General features: G+C 39.5%; 4 protein-coding genes across 5 annotated transcripts; 2 read left to right on the top strand and 2 right to left on the bottom strand.

The window, feature by feature from the left end:
* Positions 1–337: 337 nt before the first annotated feature.
* Positions 338–3,578, top strand: LOC103425485 (cullin-3A). Its single transcript, XM_008363568.4, has 2 exons — positions 338–936; positions 1,412–3,578. The coding sequence occupies exons 1-2, from the start codon at positions 776–778 to the stop codon at positions 3,447–3,449; spliced, it is 2,199 nt and encodes a 732-aa protein (XP_008361790.3). The 5' UTR covers positions 338–775; the 3' UTR covers positions 3,450–3,578.
* Positions 3,579–4,757: 1,179 nt separating this feature from the next.
* LOC103431851 (uncharacterized) lies at positions 4,758–6,665 on the bottom strand. The gene is made up of 8 exons (XM_008370021.4): positions 6,285–6,665; positions 6,112–6,194; positions 5,928–6,011; positions 5,684–5,832; positions 5,499–5,572; positions 5,299–5,392; positions 5,023–5,105; positions 4,758–4,955 (listed from the first exon to the last, which is right to left on the bottom strand). Exons 1-7 carry the CDS (start codon positions 6,523–6,525, stop codon positions 5,039–5,041), a joined length of 792 nt encoding a protein of 263 aa, XP_008368243.3. The 5' UTR covers positions 6,526–6,665; the 3' UTR covers positions 4,758–4,955; positions 5,023–5,038.
* A 426-nt stretch (positions 6,666–7,091) lies between these two features.
* On the bottom strand, positions 7,092–10,512 carry LOC103431852 (probable hexosyltransferase MUCI70). Of its 2 annotated transcripts, none has more exons than XM_070815809.1 (8): positions 9,991–10,512; positions 9,771–9,872; positions 9,072–9,427; positions 8,619–8,830; positions 8,246–8,502; positions 7,968–8,146; positions 7,641–7,741; positions 7,092–7,564 (listed from the first exon to the last, which is right to left on the bottom strand). In XM_070815809.1, exons 1-7 carry the CDS (start codon positions 10,169–10,171, stop codon positions 7,670–7,672), a joined length of 1,359 nt encoding a protein of 452 aa, XP_070671910.1. In that variant the 5' UTR covers positions 10,172–10,512; the 3' UTR covers positions 7,092–7,564; positions 7,641–7,669. The 2 variants fall into 2 exon arrangements, with proteins under 2 accessions (XP_070671910.1, XP_028951962.2); XM_029096129.2 differs by having other exon boundaries at positions 7,092–7,538.
* A 2,046-nt stretch (positions 10,513–12,558) lies between these two features.
* LOC103416522 (uncharacterized) lies at positions 12,559–15,811 on the top strand. The gene is made up of 9 exons (XM_017327151.3): positions 12,559–12,760; positions 12,954–13,076; positions 13,273–13,470; positions 13,674–13,752; positions 13,883–14,028; positions 14,407–14,520; positions 14,639–14,770; positions 15,168–15,281; positions 15,410–15,811. The coding sequence occupies exons 1-9, from the start codon at positions 12,707–12,709 to the stop codon at positions 15,458–15,460; spliced, it is 1,011 nt and encodes a 336-aa protein (XP_017182640.3). The 5' UTR covers positions 12,559–12,706; the 3' UTR covers positions 15,461–15,811.
* Positions 15,812–21,344: the final 5,533 nt, after the last annotated feature.

Below are 21,344 nucleotides of genomic sequence, written 5' to 3'. Positions count from 1 at the left end.
TTCTCTAATTGGATTAAAGTTGAAGGACTAATGGTAATTGATTTTTTAGTTGAAAGACCATAACTGTACGTTTTGATGAGTTGAGAGATCAATAATAATTGATTTTTAGTTAATGGACCATTGCTCTAATTGAGTTAAAGATAAGGGAGTATTGCTACAATTTACTCATATATTTAACTGCTAATTTTCAGTGGGCTTAGACCCAATAACGAGGCCCAAAATTGGAGAGGTGGCAGGAGGCCCAAAACTATTTATTTTCAACGGGCACAGGCCCAACTTAAAGGCAGGAGGCCCAAGAAGCCTAGGCTTTCAGTTTCATAGACGCGCCGAAAATATTAGAGCAAAACGAAACGTGCATAAAAAAACCCACCAACGAACGCAACGGCGAAACGTTTCGTCGTTGTAACGAGAAACGTACCGAACGAAACGAAAACGAAAACCAAAAGCAAAATCAAATGGCCTCCCACACAAAGGCACTCCTGCTTTTGCTTCTCCTTCTCTCCAACCCTTCAATTCTTTAATTATTGTTAATTAATTTAATTTATCAATAATCTTTATAAACTTTTAAATCCGCCAATCAATTGAATATTATTTCAAGTATTTTCAACGCCACTGTCACGCGGCAAATCAAATCAAAGCCTCCAATCACCGCCGGTCTCCTCGCTCCCTCGGCTTCCGTCGAAGCAAAAGAAGACGCAGAGCTCCTCCGTTTGTGGTGGCGATACCGAAATCGGTGTTTGAGGCGTTGCGTTTAGGATATCGGAAATAGAATCCGATGAGTAACCAGAAGAAGAGGAATTTTCAGATAGAGGCGTTCAAGCACAGGGTGGTTGTGGATCCGAAGTACGCAGACAAGACGTGGAAGATTCTGGAGCACGCAATCCGCGAGATTTACAATCACAATGCCAGTGGCCTCAGCTTCGAAGAGCTTTACAGGTTCGCTCGCTCCCTCACGCTCCTCTTAATTTCATGTATTTGTGTTTGCTTTTTTGAATTGCTTTGATTTGTTTGGAGAATTAGATTTTGTTGATTTTTGTTGATTTAAATTTGCTAAATTCACTTTCATCGTTTTCGTTTCGATGCTTTCGATCCAGGCATAGATTGAGTATTTGTGAAGGAAGAGCTAAAAATATGTTTGAATGAAATGAGAATAACCTTGCTGTAGAAAGCACTTGTTTAAATAAGCAGTTATGCTACAAGTGCTTTTATTACAATAACGTCAAAAAACTTATCAAATTTAAGTGCTTTCTGGAGAAGCACTTTCACCTGCTGAAGCAGTCCAAACACGCCTAAATGTGAATTGATATGCAATTGAGAAGAAGTGCTTTAGGATTTTATGTGATTTTGCTTCTTATTATGAAAACGAGAATTGATATTCATGTTGCTAAACTATGTTGTTTTATGGATTCAGAAATGCCTACAATATGGTGCTCCACAAATTTGGCGAGAAGCTGTACTCGGGACTGGTTGCAACCATGACTTCTCATCTCAAAGAGATATCTAAATCGATTGAATCTGCTCAGGGTGGAATGTTTCTTGAAGAAATGAATAAGAAATGGACTGAACACAACAAGGCGTTGCAGATGATTCGAGACATTCTGATGTACATGGACAGGACTTACATTCCGAGCACTCAGAAAACCCCAGTTCACGAGCTTGGGCTGAACCTTTGGAGAGACAACATTGTCCGCTCTAGCAAGATTCAGACGAGGCTTCTTAACACACTTCTTGAACTAGTGCTCAGAGAACGAACCGGTAATGTTATCAACCGGGGTTTGATGAGGAATATAATTAAGATGCTTATGGATTTAGGTCCTTCAGTTTACCGGGAGGACTTTGAGAATCATTTTCTTGAGGTTTCAGCTGAATTTTACAAGGGCGAGTCTCAAAAATTTATCGAGTGCTGCGATTGTGGGGATTATCTGCAGCAGGCTGAGAGGCGCCTGAATGAGGAACTGGAAAGGGTGACACATTACTTGGATGCCAAGAGTGAAGCCAAGATAACAAATGTGGTGGAGAAGGAGATGATTGCAAACCACATGCTGAGATTAGTCCACATGGAGAATTCAGGTTTGGTGAACATGCTTCTTGATGATAAGTATGAAGACCTTGGAAGAATGTACAACTTGTTCCGTCGGGTTGCCAACGGTCTCCCAACAATACGAGAAGTGATGACTTCTCACATCAGGGAAACTGGTAAACAGCTGGTTACCGATCCAGAAAGGTTGAAGGATCCAGTGGAGTTTGTCCAGAGGCTCTTGGATGAGAAAGATAAGTATGACAGCATTATTAGACTGTCTTTTAACAATGACAAGACATTCCTAAATGCTTTGAATTCCTCTTTCGAGTACTTCATTAATCTCAACAATCGTTCGCCTGAGTTCATTTCGCTGTTTGTTGATGACAAACTCCGCAAAAGTTTGAAGGGGGTCAGTGAGGAGGATGTAGAAATTATTCTCGACAAGGTGATGATGTTGTTCCGTTACTTGCAGGAGAAAGACGTATTTGAGAAGTACTATAAACAGCATTTGGCAAAGCGGCTTTTGTCTGGTAAAACTGTCTCCGACGATGCAGAGAGAAGTTTGATAGTTAAGCTCAAGACCGAATGCGGATACCAGTTTACTTCAAAATTAGAGGGCATGTTTACAGATATGAAAACCTCCCAGGATACAATGCAAGGGTTTTATGCAAGTCATCTCGAGCTAGAGGATGGCCCTACATTGACCGTCCAGGTTCTGACGACAGGGTCCTGGCCCACTCAACCTAGTGTGACATGCAACCTTCCATTAGAAATGTCGGAACTCTGTGAGAAGTTCCGTTCGTATTACCTCGGGACACATACAGGCCGGAGATTGTCCTGGCAGACTAACATGGGCACGGCAGATATAAAGGCTACCTTCGGGAAAGGCCAGAGGCATGAGTTGAATGTCTCCACTTACCAAATGTGTGTCCTAATGCTGTTTAATAATGCTGATCGACTGAACTATAAGGAGATTGAGCAGGCCGCGGAGATTCCCGCCTTAGATTTGAAGAGATGTCTGCAATCCATGGCTTGTGTGAAGGGAAAGAATGTTCTTCGGAAAGAGCCTATGAGTAAAGACATTGGCGAGGACGATGCTTTCTTTGTTAACGACAAGTTCACAAGTAAGTTGTATAAGGTGAAGATAGGAACTGTGGTTGCGCAGAAGGAATCAGAACCCGAAAAACAAGAGACTCGTCAGAGAGTGGAGGAGGACAGGAAGCCCCAGATCGAAGCTGCGATAGTGAGAATCATGAAATCCAGGAGGACTCTGGATCATAACAACGTAATATCCGAGGTCACAAAGCAGTTGCAATCTCGATTCCTGGCCAACCCAACGGAGATTAAGAAGCGGATTGAGTCCCTTATCGAGCGGGAGTTTTTGGAACGCGACAATGTAGACAGAAAATTGTATCGGTATCTTGCCTAACGAACTCGTTTATTGTTGTCTTAGCATTTACACTGGAAATTGTACCTCGGCCAGGTGATTGTAATGTTGTTCTGATCTCTGTAAGCTCCATTGATTTTCAATGAATATCCATTTCTTTTCCACTTGAAACATTCGCTGTTTGAGCTGATCGGATGACATTCTCCGTTCCACCAATGACATCATTACTTAAATCAATTAACCCAAAAGTGGGATTACATTGACATAATTACCGGCGGAGGCAACAACATTAGCAAGAAAATTTGCTTCCAGTTATTCAACGGATCATTCAATAGAAGGGAACTCCGTCACAAGTTCACCGGCTAACACCATGTCGAGGGGCTTACATAACCCGAGTTTGATCTTGATGCTTCCATAGCGCATGTCCAAATGAGCGTCGACACTACTACAACACTACTTCAACACGGGTTGGGTTTGGCACCGTGGCCCTGGCAGCTTTGGACTTGAGAGTGGCAATCTTTGAGCCATCAAACAAAAACCTCCTTGTTGAAGTACAATTGTCCATAGCGACTTCCACAACCTATGTAGGAAATCTAGTGGTGGGTAGAAAGAAGCCACAGCACCAAAATGGGGATCTGGAGGAAGCGGCACTTGATGATGATCACCATTACTAGTACTACTGGCCAAGCCGAGGGCAGTTGCAGCCCAGGTTTTAATAAATGTGCTGCCCATACATACATCGGCAGCCTCATGTGACATGCTGACTCCGATTGCCAATCCACCACATTCAAAGAAGTTGGCGTGGACAAGTAGAAGATGGCCTGTCATTGCTTGTCTGGATGTAATATCAGCTGGAATCATTTGCTCTAGCATCCCAAGATCATCTGGTTTGTCCAAAATATTCGACACGGGACAGTTGACTTGAGCTTCAAGAAATGCAGCCCAGAGGTCATCACAACAGATGGAATCGTCATATTGAATTGTTCCTGCAAAGGGATATAAGTGAGTGAGGGATAAGATAAAGATGTCTTTAGAATGCTAGATCTTTCGGTGCTGCTAATAGAGCTGCAGGCAGGATAGAAGAGCAGCAGCAAGATATAAGATTCAGGAAATAGCTGATATAAAACAGAGAGCCTTCTAATTTTGAGGTGGAGAGGAGTCGGAGACAATGGTCTAATATTTTTCACTCCCGAATCCAAAACTTAACCTCTGAAGTCCGAACTCATCATCTTGCTGTAACCAGCAGCTGCATCTGCAGCTTCTTAAAAAACAGACAACAAATGCAACGCTTGAAATTATATAGGATAAAACTTTGATTCCTTTACGTAAGAAAATTCCCCACAACAACAATGGGACTGAAATTGTGAATTCAATTTAAAACAAAATCTTATAATTTGAATAATATCCAATGAAGTTTTTACAGCCAACTGGGATGTGATAACTAATACAACAGAAATGTCGATGATTATGTTTTAGAAGCATCTAGTTTGTTTTACCGCTATTTCTTGCCATAATGAGATTCAGGATGTTAGGTCCACAGTGCGATACCTGAAAATGAGGAACAAATGAGGATCGAACCAGATTGAATTACAATCGGCAAAACACAGTGTGGTACCTTGGTTCTTTGGAAGCTATGACTCGGAAATGAGAATGCGGTTTCGAATTTCAGAGAATGTCTTCACATCTAGACCCCATAACCTGTTTATTCAAATCAAAGGTAAGTCCTACGAACTCTGTAATGAACTTACTGCGACATGGATAAAACATCACAACGGTAATACTCTTTTGCAAAAAGAATCATGAAACGCAGCACAATATGAATGTTTATATCATGATCAAAACGGGAACAGAACATGGCACAAATGCTATTTATACTGGGAAGAACTCTTACCAGCAATCAATTCCAATGGCATTGGTGCCATCCTTATCCGCAATTTTATCGTCACCAACATGTACTGCTTTGCCAGCATCCACATAAACTTGATCTGCAACGATCGAAGAACAATCAAAGAACTTACAGAGTAGCTTCAATGTGGACTTTTAAGTTGCAAGAATAAATCCCGATCTCTACGATAACATTCTTATGCATACCTAAAGCAGCTTTGAATATGCCTGCATCTGGTTTTTCATACCCAACTTCTGAAGATATGATAACAGCATCAAACCTGCAAATACAAGCAAGGGAAATCCTTCATTTCTTCATATAAAAGAAAACGAAGAAACCCAACATCCGTGTGCCACAAATACAACAAATTAGCAACAAAACAGATGCTCACAGATGCAAAACATTAAGGTCCTCAAGCAGCTTCCTCAAGCGGGAGTCGAAATTCGATACAACAGCCAGCTTAACTCCAGCATCTTTGAGAAGAAGCATTGTTTCATAAGCTCCATCCGGAAGACGCCATGAGTCACCTTTCGCATAGTACTGAAATGAACAACAAAAACCCACCACGGAAATCAAAACTAATTTCAAAATTCTCTTCAAAGATTCAAGCTTTGGTATATAATCATTGAAATTACCTCATAAACTTGTTCGAAATAATCGAGATTAGCACAACCAGTGGCTTCAGACACAACAAGTTTCCAAAACGGCCTCCCATCTCCCTACAATTATTGATTGATCACAACATCATTAATGCCCAAAACAATTAATTAGTCACAGTAATATTCAATTAGTTGCAGAAGTTAAACCAATTTAAGAAACCTGGTAACGAAGCTTCTGAGGCCAAGGAGCAGAAAAAGCTCTTCTGAAACCTTGCTTGATTTCAGCTGGAGTTGCAGTCACACCTGCGGAGAATTAGAAAATGGTTTGTTTGAATTTGGCTCCAATTTTTAAATTTTGATGGGAGATTGAGGACTAGGAATTGGATACGATACCGTATTTGGTTCCGATGGAAGCGTAAACTTCTTCGACTGGTTTTTTCAGCTGAAGCAGAGTGCCTCCGGCGTCTAACAGCAATGCGTCGTAGGCCCTGCGGCTGACAGCCGATCCTCCCCCGCCGGAGTGGACGGACATGGAAGAGCAGCGAATGGAGTGTTTGGGGACGTTCACATGGAGAGGTTTGAGGGCTTTCAGGAGAGCGCCGCCGTGAGACCATCTCATCAAGCAACCTTCCATGGCAGCGTTCTAAAGACCGTGGCATTAAGCAACGGTTGGGTTTTACGAACAACTTTTTATTATGAAAGCAATCGTCAGCTGCACGACGTCGTTTGCCATTTTTTTGGCATGGCAAATGAAACAAGCAGTTTCTACACAACAATTTGCAACATAAACATTTTCAGATCACTATTTCCAACAAAAAAAAAAACACTTTCAGATCACCAAAAGCGTATCTAATAATATTGATATAAAAAACACGTATGGAAAGCTTTCTGAATTTTTATTGAAATATTGATGTGCCGAAGAAACAGGGTTTCAGGGTCAAAGGGATAGAGTTTCTAGGCGGGAGGGGTAAGGTTTCAGGGCCGGAGGAGAGGGACACCTAAGAAGACCTAAGAAGATTTCCGAAAAGGCTATAAAAAAAGACTTAAGAGTACTTTGGATCTAATAGAAAACGTGACATAAAACCGAGCGCAATGACGTTCGAAAATTCATATAGCCGACCCTACTTAGTAGGAAAAGGCTTTGTTATTGTTGTTGTTGTTATTGATGTGCTTTTATTAAAAGTACTTTTTCGATAAGCATTTCAAAACGAACTATAGCCAACAAGTATAACCGACTTTTCAGTCGTCAATATTTGAGGCTTCTAAAAGAATTTCCACATTAAATTGATGGGCTACACAAATAATATTACAATTTGTTAAACCCTTCTTTCAAGAATATTTGAAAGTTGGGTTTGCAACTGAAAACTACAACAGAAGAAAAAACAAGTCCCTAACTATGTTTGGAACTGAACCGCAATTGTGCGAACGCCGATAGTAATGGCTGCTTGGTCTGCCCTCCTTAGAAACAATCAGCCAGCAACAGCGTTGACAGTTCTGATCGCATTAGATCTGTAGATGTTTTGTAGTGTTGAATGAATTCGCTCTGAGTGCAAAGTGGTCAGCTGCAACAACAAAACCCACCAGCCGAAAGCAGCAGCTACAATCCTTTTTTGGAAAGTCTTGGGGAATCTACATACTTAAAACTCCCTAGCACAAGATCACAGATCAAATGCCTGAAAACAATAATACAAGCTGCTAAACAAACGAAAACACAAACATGCAGAACAATGAACACCCAATTAACCTTACCTGCATAAACTATAAACAATAATCGTTGTTCAAGTAATGGGTGGAGAAGGCGGTGCTTCCCTGTGCTGGAATAGCTTCGTTAATGCTCTACGCTCACAGTCCTGCAAAAAAAATTAAGAAAAAACAATGTATCCATCTCACTGGCTAACATTCTCTCATTTGCTTAAAAAACACAGCTCAAATTCATGGTGAGTAGCTCTGAAAACATGTCGGCTACATCTCACTACATACAACACTTAAAGATCACAAATTGAATGCAGCACACAGTTGAAATATGATGTAACCACTATGAGAAATACATCATAAGTTTCTAAAAAATTTCAATACCTTGAACATGTTTAGGTAGAATGGTCTCTCTGGGTTCATTCTTCTCAATTTTAGGTAAGTATATGCGAAGCTTAGTTGATCGCGGGAGGTAAACCTGTTAACTTCATTAAACCAAAGGCAGGAAAACAAATTTGAAATTGGTGTATGTGCCCGGACTATAAATGAACCTTCAGGAACGTCTGCACAGAAATAGCACATGAAATCAGCATAAAATATCACAGATTCCAGATGAAAAGAAAACCCAATCTTTACAAATGACTAATGCTAATAAGACTCACAACTTGGAAGAGGAGTATTCGGGTCTGAAGGGTCAAACTTGGTGAGGCCATCAGACTGGTAAAATGTAAACTGTTCATCAATAGCTGTGTGATTGTACTTATCTAGACGCTTGTTTTGGAGTACCTCGTCCCAGACACAATGGCGACCATAATGGTTGGAAATGGCATACTCTGATTTTGTGCGCCATAAAAAGTATTCAATAATCAGCATTGGATCAGTATTAAGTCGCATCTTGCTGTCAAGCCAAATTGAATACCTGAAAACAGGAATTGTAAAAAAGGGGAAGAAAAATGGATTGAAAACACAAATCAGAATTGAATGGACCTAAGTTGCCCCAAGAACTATATGGCTAGAACATGGTCTGAGAATTACCATGAGTTGGGGAAAAGGCGATGTGATAAAAGTTTTGGCACCTTTCCAGTTCTGCGCATATCCTCATATGGTAAATTCTTCACTATGACTATCCTCCACAAGCCAATTCGTCCTGTATCATCAGGAACATGTCCCTCTGTTGATAGTTTTGCCAATGTTTGCTCATCCACAAACATTACAAAACAAACATTTTTCTTGGAATATTCACTCATCTGTAGCAAATGCAAACATTTTTCGGTTACTTCTTCTTGTCTGACACGAACGGGTCTAATCAATAACTCAAATTTTATTAGTCAAACAAATTATCCGATGAAGTTAAAGTTCTTTTAGCGACATCTTGTTTACAAAAGAACCCACTAAAAGAGAAAAAAATAGCTATTTAACCTAAGACACTGATTAAATGATTAATAAGGATAGGATACAAAGAAGTTCAATAAGGAATAGCACATTTACCTTTTTGCTTGTAGGCCTCCTTAGAAAGTCAGAGCTTCCGAAAATGCAAGAAGATACTACAATCTTACAGCCATTCATGTATGCCTTGTCCTTAACGTCTAAATCAAATCCAGAGCTTGAGAATCCCAGGGGTCCCTTGACAAATCCACAATGCAGAGTTTGATTTTTCGCAAAGAAGGATTGTTCTCTTTCCTCAAGTGTCTGATGCCCTCCAAATCTAGGCTCGTATATATTACTACGAGAAGGTAATCCCTCCTGGTCAATGTATTCCAGTGAAAAATGTGTGAAGTTCCTGACTTCCCAGGGTTCAACAAGATACTCAACTGATTCCAGCAACCCAACTTCACAAGGCAAATCTGAAAAGCCAGCATATGGGAGGAAGCAAAAGGGATAAGTCATATCGTAAAAATCCCGTTCCCAAAGTATGCATCTTTTATTATCCAATTACAGTCAGTCAACAAAGTTCATATCTTTCATATGCATAAGCACCAAATCAATAAGAAACTCAAGGGTTATGGTATCGGTAGTCCTTCTACATTGCGGTTAAATGCGCTATTTTACAAAAGTGCAATCAAGTTTAGCGATGACATATCGAAACAACTACAAGGTCCAAGTATGTATCAATAATATCGACGAATTATCCAGATTTTTTAAAAAGTACAACAAAAATTCATGGGATCGATGTATAACAACACTTACACTTGGCACGACGCTTGCTTCTGGGTGGTTTTCCAACACCAGACGGCAAAATTTCTGGGTGAACCGAAATACTAATACTACTACCACTACCTTCTAGTTTAGCTGCATTGATCAAAACCCACATTTGTAATTACCATCGTATTATACCAAGATGATTAAATTTAAATTTAAACAATCTAATTAACCAAAGTTGAAGTTTTTGCTGTAAATTTGCACATACCAGGAGGATGCATTTTGAAGCCGACGAGCAGCAAGTGAATAAAAAAAATGGCTGCAAAGAGAAAAACCCAGAACCAGAATTTGTTCCTGGCGATTCGACCGAGCCTCCTTCCTTTGCGAACAAGGCGAGTGCCGTGCTCACCCTGATACATCAACAACGCGCCGATTATACCTCTCCTCATCTCCTCCGGCAACAGCGATTCGCCACTGTCGTCTATGGAGCTGTTTTCATGGCGGGTTTGCCTGGTCGGAGATCTAACTGCGACAGAGTGGCGAAGTGGGAAGATCCAGCATCGCTGATAGAGCCCCGAGCTTCCATGGGAGCTTGCAATAACGAGCGTAAGATTTTCTGTCCTCTGTAATTTGTCACCCGTCTCGTGCTGTCGGGGAAAACAAATGGCACCTGTACCTTTTTTTCACTTTTTACCATTCCGCATTTGTACTTTTCACTTTTGCCACACATATTCAAATATTTCGTAAACAGCAACTCATATTTATAGTCTCTTCGTAATATGCCATCTTCGTCTAATTTTTAACATCAATTCTTGTTAACATGTGCGTCATACCCTTTTCGATGACGTTTTCGTTAATACCATTTTTTTTTTTATTCGTTTATATTTCTATCGTAAATAATTTTTGAAATTGACGCACTCAATCAATTTGATTTTAAAATTAAAAATCAATCAATTTTGTCATTGAATATGAATGCCCAAACTCTCTATATGGTCATTTCGTCAAAAAATCTATTGTGTGTTGATGTAACGCATATATAAGTTACACAAGTCTATTTAAATATCTCCACGTGAATAAATGATTTAGAATTATATATATATATATATATATATATATATATAAAGAAGTAAATAGCTTCAACTAGCTGTTATTCTCACCCTTATCGGAGATTTTGTGTGTGTGTGTGTGCAGAAAATCAATAAGCACAATTGTAAACACGGAGATTCCTGAAACAAACGAGACAAGAACATGTATACAAAATAATATTTTGTATTAATAATTTAGGGGTTACAATCCCTCTCAAATTTGATCATCTGATTCGCTCCGTAAAGGTGTTGATTTGTGGATGTGCGATTGATCCAAGGGCCGTCGAGGCTTGATCTTGAAGGTTGATGGATGAACGGATCTTCAAGGCTTTTGGGCTTGATCTTGATGAATAGTTGATGAATGGATCTTCAAGGACTTTTGGGCTTTATCTTGGAGAACGGTTGGATGTGTTGATTTGTTGATGTTGTTGATCCAAATGGCCGTTGGGGCTTGATTTTAAGATGAACGGATGATGAACGATGAACACTTTCTTCAAGGGCCGTAGGAGCTTGATCTTGAAGGAGGATTTGATGAAGAAGGAATAGGGCTTTCTTGATCCTTCCGGATTTTTTAGGAATTTAGGATGTTGGATGCTTGAAAGCTTTAGAACTTCAAAGCTTCAAGGATTTAGGGAATTCTTTTCCAATTTGGGAGTAGAAAATGTATATGTGAATTCCCTCCTAAAATGAATGAAATGGCTTCGATTTATAGGATTTTCCAAGGCCTAATTTTGAATATAATATTCAGATGAAATAAATCGTTTCTGCCAGGTGTTGACACGTGTCCTGTTTAATGACTTTTTCGATTTATTTTGATTTTTCGTTTAGTCACACGCTACGTGTAAAATTTATGTGACACGTGAGCGTTGAAATTGTAACTATTGATCAACATTTATTTCACTGAAATTTCGATGTCTACAACAACAAACCGCTATTCTCTCTCTTTCTCAGCTCTAACTCCCAGTCTACAATATCCACAACCCCAACCTGTGACCTCTACTTACCTAACAAGCCTCATCCACACTAAACCATCCAATCTCAAGCGACTCACCTCATCAGGAACAATGATTCATAACAGTTTAAAAATAAAATCATGTATAAACACAAAATTGAAACCCAATAAGAACGTGAAAGTGATTAGAAGTTCTTCCTTCTTTTTGGTTTCAGTAGAGTTTTATCTAGATTTTTGGCCCACTGAAAACACAATTTCTCTTTATTAAATCTGTGAATAACAACTCTTATGTCAGAATTTAAACTCAAGAAATTGGAGCTCCAGTTTCCATATTTTTTTTTCTCGACAAATTTCAATTTCTTTGCTCTAGCTAGCCATTCCAAATTCCTATTGTCAAATCTCGACTTTTACTTAATTTATGAGTTTTTTTTTCCACGTCCAAACACAGTGTTAGAGAAAATACTCCTGTATTAACAAAAGTGGAAAATTCTTGAAAAAAAAAGTGTCAATACTCATACACGCAAATAGACGATAATAACCTTTATTAGGGGTCAACGTGCAAGTCACGTGCTCAATATCCAACCGAATTGTGAATAAAAAATTAAAAATATAAAAATGAATGCTATTGCTAAATTGTTTTAAATTTAGGCGATTAATGACAAAATTGGTAAGTTCATGTGGCATGTATGCAATTTTCCCACTTTTATTGCCCAAAAGGTAAAAATTTTGCAACCAACGATTTTACCGGCAACAGTAAAAAGACAGCGAATGATAGAGCGTGGACGCTGCTGCTGCCTTTCCAAATGTCGGCCAAAACGGTGCGCTCCACATAAACGTGTGTAAATCAGGGCAGGACCAAATACGACGCCGTCGAACAGAATCGAGTTTCTTTAGCTCGTAGACTGTAAAAGCGGTTTGTGGCTGCGCGAGCTGCGAGGAAGACAACAATGGCGACGGAACTGGAAGAGCTAGTGGGATTTCTATCCTCTCCATCTCCAGCAGTAAGTATTTTTTTCCCCACTTCTTTGCCCCCTCCTATTTTACTGTTGAAAATTTGAGAATTTGAACTATTGATTGCTTGATGGTTTGATTTCATCTTCTTTAACTGCTGATTAAAATTAATTTGAAGGGAAATTAACTGCAAATTACTTGTCTCTTTGATGATATCTTGGATTGGATGCTTTGTTTATAAAGGTGACAAAGGCAGCTGTTGATATCGTTCGGGGGCTAACCGGCTCCGACGACGGCCTGCAGTCTTTGGCCAATTATTCGAAGATTCTGCTTCCGTCGTTATCTCGTCTCGTAGCCGGAAACAAGGTGCAATCTCACGGCTCCTTTTTTCTCTGATCAGTGATATAATTCTTCAATTTGATGACTATACACAACTTAATGCCAAATGTGCAACTAAATTTGGGGTTTTGTTGGTTTGGATACTGCGCAAGCTAGCTTGTTTGCGCGGTTATCTGATTGGTATTGATTTGGAAATAACAAGAATTGGTTTAACATTTTTCAGGAGGTCGCGGAACCTGCAGCGGAAGCTCTTGTTAATCTTTCACAAAATTCAGGTCTTGCGGCGAAGATGGTTGACATGGGAATGATTAACGTTGCTATGGACGTTTTGTATAAGCCAGGGTCTGGCATTAGCCCATTGCTGGTTATGCTTTTAGTTAATCTCACGCAGTTGGATGTCGGTGTTACTTCTTTACTGCAGGTGTTCTTCTCTTAGCTCATTTTTGATTGTCGAATCACATAGAAATATGTACTAAACAAAAGGAATATAATTTGTTGCCGATTACAAGAATTTTCATTATTTTCATTGTTATATGAAGAAGGCAGATTTTTGGAATAGTAATACATGACTGTATTGTCCCTGAAATGTTAATAGTAATAGTGTCAATTATGTATATTTGCTAGACTGGAGACGAGAAGATGCAAGGGCTCTACGTTATGAAGCTTGTGAGATCATTTTGTAGATCTTCGGATGAAGTTAGCGGTGCGTTTTTCCTTTCAAAATTTATATGTTTTACTTAAAGAAAAATATAATCTGAATGTAGATCTTTGTTACATGTGACATGTTTATATCACTATCTTGCTCTGACACTTTTTTGTTCCACATGTATCAGAAGATCCATTTGAGCATGTTGGTTCCATACTTGTAAACATCTCAAAGCAGGGAGCAGGAAGGAAGCTTTTGCTGGACCCTAAGCGAGGGCTTTTAAGGCAGATTATTAGACAGTTCGACTCTCCTAGTCCTTTGAGAAGGAAAGGGGTATGTATGATAGATCCCACAACGGGACAAGATAGAGAATCCTTTTTGTTGTTTACTCTATATTTCACTTTTGATTGTCGTCAGTTAGAAACAAAAGTAAAAATTACTTGTGAAAAAAAACGAAAGAAGCAGGGCTTATGCTGTCGATGGACTAGCTCTCATATAATTATTTTGAGACGGTCCTTCTTTTGAAGAGAGCTTTGCTATCTGGTCATATATGATCTATCAGTTAGGCATTCTGAATGAGTTCAAAGTTTTCCAAGGGAAGCACGGGTTACTCTGGTCAAGGTTGAGCAGCCAAGCTGGTGCCAATCTAACCAAGGGAAGCTCCGTTATCAACTGCTTACTTTATTAGTGAGATATTTTATTTGCTTACAGGTTTCTGGAACTATTCGCAACTGTTGTTTTGAGGCTGAGAGCCAGCTTCAGAATTTGCTTTTGATTTCAGAGTTTCTCTGGCCAGCTCTGCTTCTTCCGGTTGCTGGTAACAAGGTAGTATTCTGCACCTTCTTGACTTCCGATGCTTTCATATATATATACCCACACACACACACACACACACGTACACTTTTTTTTGTTCCTTTATATTTATCTGGTAAGTTTTGTCCAGATTTACAGTGAACAGGATAGATCGAAAATGCCACTTGAGCTTGGGAGTGCTCTCTCAATTGAGCGTGAACCAGTTGATGATCCTGAAATTCGTGTTCAAGCACTGGAGGCCATATACTTGATCACATTACAGGTCAGATGACTAAATATATTTTGTTTTGTTCATCCAAAAATAAAATAAAATGTCTGACATAGGAAAGAAAGAAAAAATAATAATCGTGCGGTTCCATGGAACACAAATATGTTAAAGAAAAGGATTTAGCAACAAATTGCAATGTTGAGTGAGAACACAGATGTCTAGGATAAGATGTGCATTGATACAATGGCTTTTATAGAGTGCTTTTCTTGAGGTAATGCGTGGAATCAGTTGAGCTCTATTACCAGTCTACAGCTTATAGTAATAACATATTCCTCGCCGTGGATAATTCTGTTGATTTTTATTGAAAAAGAATTTGGAGGATTAGTTTATACCCTTGTTGGAAAGATGTATGATAACATTTAATAACGCGTATGGTTCTATCTCTATCCAGGAGGCAGGTCTAAGAGCCTTCTGGTCCGTCAATGGACCGAGAATAATACAAGTAGGTTACGAAGATGAGGAAGATCTTAAAGTAATGGGAGCATATGAGCAACTTGGCGCCTTGGTATGGAAAAGTTTCTGCCTGCCTACTCACACACACACACTTCTCTTTCTCCGCAGTGTTTTCTGCTCCACTTCCTATTGTATTATATCTTGTGAAAACTGATATTACTCCCGTCACTGTTTTACCAGTTGATTAACAGCAGCGGGACAGAGGAACCAACAACCGAGACATCTAATTAGCACGACCGATGTTCATTACTTGATCCGGGGGATCTTCTACAGGCACTCCACGCTGCTCGTTGGAAATCAAAGCGAGGGCCTCTGGTTGATTTGTGTTATTGTGTAACCGTTGGCGGTGTCAGAAGAGAAGTTTTCAGCTGCTTAGAAATAGAGCATGTGATTTAGGGATTAAATCTGAACAGTTTTTATGCTTGGAAGAAGATGAGAAGTGGAAAAGAGATATTTGCTAGTTTCATTGGTTCTTATGTAAACAGTAAACCTCTGCTTTGTATGAACGAGGGGAATATCTTGAACAATAAACTCTACCGTGTAACCGAGTGAAAAACGGGGAATACATCATGTGTTGAGAGACGTAGCAATGAGAAATATTATCTCGGTTATACATAAGAATCTCTCCTCGAAGTGGCCAACACAAACTCTTTCTAGATCCAATAAAGTTGGTAATCAACTTATACGATTCAAGAGAAGGCAACATAATTTTACACTCAAATTTTCGATTCTTAGATACTAAGGGTGCGTTTGTTGCACCGGATTGTCTCGGATTGGATTAGCTTCAGGGACTAAGCTGGACTAGCTTAGTGAAGCGTTTGGTACAGTGTGAGACTAAGAAGCTGGACTAACAATAAATTATTATTATTATATTTTAATTTATTTTCTATTAAAAATATCAAAATGAATATAGGGAAAAATAAAAGGTCATAGCCCTCTTCTTCTTCACGAATTGCAGTTGCTTCCGCAACTTGGAGAATTATCAAACTTTCAACGACTCAGATTGATAGGCAAATGAACCAAATTTGCAGTTTAGAAGATGAACGAGCCTTGTATAAGATTTCTTGAACATTGGTTTCACCCTCACCCTCACCGACAGTTCCACTCAATTCGTTGGATTTTTGTAAGACTACCACAAGCCTTAATGTAAAAGGTACTAATTAACTGGGTAAGATCATATACCTGCATAAATTAATGAGTTAATAACAAAACAGATCAGAATTTACATAGACCAACTTTGTATTTCAATTCATAAAAGGAAAAATAGCAGATAAATTGAGAACAAATGGGTAGTAATCAAAACCCACAAATCAATCAAAAGAAAAAATATATCAAAACCCAGTAATAATTTCACGAATCTTCAAAACAAAACTGAAGAAAACTAAGAAGAGAAAGTGCCAAAGGAAGCCGTGATTTACGAGGACGCGGGGGTGGTCCTGGGATGGTCTGGCGAGGTTGTCAAGCAGGATGAGGAGTCGAGTGGGACAACGTGAGAGAAAAGAAGGGTCTTAGCAATCCGGTGGTAATCGGGGGGTCTCGCTAAGACTATCTAGCGAGCCCCGTAGTCGAGGCGAGTGAAGTTTAATCCCACTAAAGTTAGTCCCTTCCTCTAACAAATATGTGACTACACTAATACCTAGTCCAGTCCCACTTAGTGAGGGCAAACAAATGCCCCCTAAAGGAATGTAGATTTTTTAGTGTGTTAGACACACGGCTTGATACATCACGTGTAATAAAACAATTGGTTGAAAGCTTGAAAAATAAAATTTTCAACCAATTATATTATGACATTTAGTGTACTCATTTGTGTTCTGAGCACACTAAGAAATTTCCAGTTGTCATTAAATAACGTTGAATTAATCTATTTACCACACAAATTTTAAGATTTAAACACATTTAGTGACAATTAATAATTAGGGTAAAAGACTGTTTACTACCCTCATGTTTCGTGGTTTTCAACATTTAGTACATCAAGTTTTTTTCATCCCAGAGTCATACCTAAAGTGTAAATTTTGGGACAGTCTCATACATCCGTTAGTTAAACTGTTTAGTCTCCTGTTAAGTCTCCTGTTAAGTGTGACGCGGCGCCCATGTGAACAATAATTGGGCACCACGTGTCATCCACGTGAAAATTTAAAAAAAATAAAAAATATATTTATTTATTAAAAAAAACAAACAAACAAAACCTTCATCTTCAATCCCACCCGTGCCCATGCCCACCCTCCCATCACCATCTTCGACTCCACGCTCATGAAGAAGAAGAAGAAGGAAAAACCAAAAAAACCCAAAAGAAGAAGAAGAAGGAGGAAGAAGAAGAAGAAGAATAAGAAGGAAAAAAAAAATGAATCTGCCCAAAAGAAGAAGAGGAAGAAGAAGAAGGAAGAAGAAGGAAGAAGAAGGAGGAGGAGGAGGAAGAAAAAAAAAAGGTAAAAGACTGTTTGGTACCCTCATGTTTTGTGGTGTTCAACATTTAGTACATCAAGTTTTTTTCGTCTCAGATTCATACCTAAAGTGTAAATTTTGGGACAGTCTCATACATCCGTTAGTCAAACTGTTAAATCTGCCGTTAATTGTGATGCGGCGCTATGATTGGGTGCCACGTGTCATCCATGTTTTTTTTTTTTTTTTTTTTCTTTCTTCTTCTTCCTTCTTCTGCAACTTTTTTTTTTTAGTAAATTACATAGTAGCCCCTCAGGTTCGAGGTCAATTACAACCCCATACAACAACTTTAAAACATTTCACTTTCATACATCCAGTACCATTTTATTTCAAACTAACACCTCCGTTAGATTTTCCATCCATTAGTCTGTTAAATGCTGACGTGGCTGCTACATGTGTGCCACGTGGCTGCCAAATGTGTGCCACATGGAAAAAATAATAATTTTTTATTACCCTATTGAACAAAAAATAAAAAAATAAAAAAAATTGAAAACCCATAATTTCATCCCGTGCCTCCCTCCCTCCATGCACCTTTCATCTCTCCCTCTCCATGCCACTTCCTCCCTCCCTGCACCCTTCATCCCTTCCTCGCTATGGACCAAACATTGCAAATCCCTACAATTCCACGTGCCATGGCTTGATACAAAACTCAGCAAATCCAAATCCAAAAACCCATTTAAAAAAAAAATTGAAAACCAGAAACCCATTCCCCCGACCCTCCTTCCACTCTCCTCACTCTCTCTCTTAAACCCCAAACCCCACAGATCAAAAACCCACACAACTCCGCCGGGTCACCACCGCCAACGCCTTCCTCCTCAGCGGTTTAACCCTCCTCCCACTCTCCTCACTCTCTCTCTCGAACCCCAAACTCCCCATATCCAAAATCCACACAACTCCGCCGGGCCACCACCGCCGGTGCCTTCTTCCTTAGCGGTTCAAATGGCTTGATTGGTTGAACCGGATGCTGGAACGGCGGCTTGGGACCTTAAAGATTGGAACTTGCGGGGCCGGGGGTGTTGGTAGCGGGTGGATGGAGGAGGCTGTGAGGAGGGTGAAGGATGAAGGACAGATGAAGTGGAAGGTGAGCAGTTCGGTGGTGTTGGGATTGGGAGTGGGGATGAAGATGGTGAAATGAATGATTTTTGGGAGGTGGAATTTGTGGGATTGGGTTGCAGGGAAAAGGCGAGGCTCGGGTTGGGGGGAAGGAGGATTTAACAGGAGTGGGTCGTCGGGGGGGGGGGGGGGGTGGGATTTGAAGGGAGTGGGTCGTCGGGGGAAGGGGGATTTAACGGGAGTGGGTCGTCGGGGAGGGGGGTGGGATTTGACCGGAGTGGGTCGTCGGGGGAAGGGGGATTTGACGGGAATGGTTCGTTGGGGGGTGGGGGGGAGGAGGAGGTTGCTGCGCTGGGTTTCTGGGGGGATTAATGGGGAGGTGGGTTTGGGATTAATTGGTTTCTGGTTTTAGGGGTTGCGGGTAAAGCTTTCAGGTTTTTTTTTTTTTTTTTTTAATATTTAGAAGATTAGATTTTTTTTTTAAAAAAGTTAAAAAATTATTTTTGTTGCCACGTGGCATCCTCATCAGCACAAATGTGGCAGCCACGTCAGCATTTAACAGACTAATGGATGGAAAATCTAACGGAGGTGTTATTTTGAAATAAAATAGTACTGGATGTATGAAAGTGAAATGTTTTAAAGTTGTTGTATGGGGTTGTAATTGACCTCAAACCTGAGGGGCTACTATGTAATTTACTCTTTTTTTTTCTTCCTCCTTCCTCCTTCTTCCATCCCCTTCTTCTCATTCTTCCTTCTTCTTCCTTCTCCATCTCCTTCTTCTTCTTCCTCCGAATCTGGGGAATTTTTTTTTTCTTTTTTCTTCTTTCTTCTTCTTCCTCCTTCTTCCTCTTTCTTCTTCCTCTTCTTCCTCCGACTGTAACTTTTTTTTTTCTTCCCCCTTCTTCCTTCCCCTTCTTCTCCTTCTTCCTTCTTCTTCTTCTTCCTCCAAATCTGGGGAAGATGAAGGTTTTTTTTTTTTTTTTTTTTTTTTTTTTTTTTATTCTTCCTCATTCTTCATTCCCCTTCTTCTTCTTCTTCCTCCTTCTTCTTCCTTCGAATCTTTGGAAGATGAAGGTTTCTTCTTTCTTCTTCTTCCTCCTCCTTCCTCCTCCTTCTTCTTCTTCTTCTTCCTCTGACTGCAACATTTTTTTTTTCCTTTCTTCTTCTTCTTCCTCCTTCTTATTCTCCTTCTTCCTTCCCCTTCTTCTCCTTCTTCCTTCTTCCTTCTTCATCTTCCTCGCAAAAAAAAGAAAAAAAAAAACCTTCATCTTCCCCAGATTTGAGGAAGAAAAAGAAGAAGAAGAAGAAGAAGGAGAAGAATGAGAAGAAGGAGAAGAAGGGGAAGGAAGAAGGAGGAAGAAAGAAGGAGAAGAAGGAGAAGAAGGAGAAGAAGGGGAAAAAAAAAGGTTGCAGTCGGAGGAAGAAGAAGAAGAAGAAGAAGGAGGAGGAAAAAGGAGGAAGAAGAAGAAAGAAGAAAAAAAAAAAAAAAAACTTCCCCAGATTCGGAGGAAGAAGAAGAAGAAGGAGAAAGAGAAGGAAGAAGAATGAAGAAGGAGAAGAAGGGGAAGGAAGAAGGAGGAAGGAGGAAGGAGAAGGAGGAAGAAAAAAAAAGTTGCAGAAGAAGGAAGAAGAAGGAAGAAGAAAAGAAAAGAAAAAAAAAAAAAAACGTGTATGACACGTGGCGCCTAATCATGGTGCCACATCATAATTAACGGCAGATTTAATAGTTTGACTAACGGATGTATGAGATTGTCCCAAAATTTACACTTTAGGTATGAATCTGAGACGAAAAAAACTTGATGTACTAAATGTTGAAAACCACAAAACATGAGGGTAGTAAACAGTCTTTTACCCAAAAAAAAGAATCTGCCCAGAAGAAGAAAGAGGAAGAAGAAGAAAAAAAAAAAAAAACTAATCTGCCCAGAAGAAAAGGAAGAAGAAGAAGATAAAAAAAACGAATCTGCCCAGAAGAAGAAGGAAGAAGAAGAAGGAGGAGGAGGAGGAAGAAGAAGAAAAAAAAAACACGAATATGCCCAGACGAAGAAGAAGAGGGAGGAGGAGGAAGAAGAAGAAAAAAAAAATGAATCTGCCCAGGAGGAAGAAGAAGAAGAAGGAGGAGGAGGAGGAAGAAGAAGAAGGAAGAGAAGGAGGAAGAAGAAGGAAAAAAAAAAAATCTGCCGAGAAGAAGAAGAAGAAGAAGAAGGAGGAGGAGGAAGAAGAAGAAAAAGAAGAAAAAAAAAAATCGATTCTACCCAGAAGAAGAAGAAGAAGAAAAAAAATTGGCGGGAAATTTTTTTTGAACCCCTAAATAAAAAAAAAAAAGTGAAAACCCCTTCTTTAAAAAATAAAAAAAATCCACGTGGCGTCCAATCATTGTCTACATGGGCACCACGTCACAGTTAACAGAACACTTAATAGTTTGACTAACAGATGTATGAGACTGTCCCAAAATTTACAATTTAGGTATGACTCTGGGATGAAAAAAAATTGATGTTTAAATGATGAAAACCACGAAATATAAGGGTAGTAAACAATATTTTTCCCTAATAATTAATTAACTCTTGAACTTATTTTCTTAATTACAAAATTAAAATACACGTGTTACTCAAATAGACTCAAATAG

Source organism: Malus domestica, chromosome 16 (genome assembly GCF_042453785.1).
Source record: "Malus domestica chromosome 16, GDT2T_hap1".
NCBI lineage: Eukaryota > Viridiplantae > Streptophyta > Magnoliopsida > Rosales > Rosaceae > Malus > Malus domestica.
The sequence above is the reverse complement of the archived record's forward strand: the minus strand, read 5'-3'. Positions and strand labels throughout refer to the sequence as shown.

Bases quoted from the DNA above. Each gene is read 5' to 3' on its own strand.
- LOC103425485 (XM_008363568.4), top strand. From the start codon at position 776: ATGAGTAACCAGAAGAAGAGGAATTTTCAGATAGAGGCGTTCAAGCAC. The intron at 937-1,411 runs GTTCGCTCGCTC...TTATGGATTCAG, and splicing joins AGCTTCGAAGAGCTTTACAG to AAATGCCTACAATATGGTGC.
- LOC103431851 (XM_008370021.4), bottom strand. From the start codon at position 6,525: ATGGAAGGTTGCTTGATGAGATGGTCTCACGGCGGCGCTCTCCTGAAA. The intron at 6,195-6,284 runs GTATCGTATCCA...AATTCTCCGCAG, and splicing joins TTCCATCGGAACCAAATACG to GTGTGACTGCAACTCCAGCT. The intron at 5,573-5,683 runs GTGAGCATCTGT...TTGTATTTGCAG, and splicing joins GACCTTAATGTTTTGCATCT to GTTTGATGCTGTTATCATAT.
- LOC103431852 (XM_070815809.1), bottom strand. From the start codon at position 10,171: ATGAGGAGAGGTATAATCGGCGCGTTGTTGATGTATCAGGGTGAGCAC. The intron at 9,873-9,990 runs GTATGTGCAAAT...TGATCAATGCAG, and splicing joins CTTCAAAATGCATCCTCCTG to CTAAACTAGAAGGTAGTGGT. The intron at 8,147-8,245 runs GTGAGTCTTATT...ATTTCTGTGCAG, and splicing joins GAATACTCCTCTTCCAAGTT to ACGTTCCTGAAGGTTCATTT.
- LOC103416522 (XM_017327151.3), top strand. From the start codon at position 12,707: ATGGCGACGGAACTGGAAGAGCTAGTGGGATTTCTATCCTCTCCATCT. The intron at 13,471-13,673 runs GTGTTCTTCTCT...TATATTTGCTAG, and splicing joins GTGTTACTTCTTTACTGCAG to ACTGGAGACGAGAAGATGCA. The intron at 15,282-15,409 runs GTATGGAAAAGT...CTGTTTTACCAG, and splicing joins ATGAGCAACTTGGCGCCTTG to TTGATTAACAGCAGCGGGAC.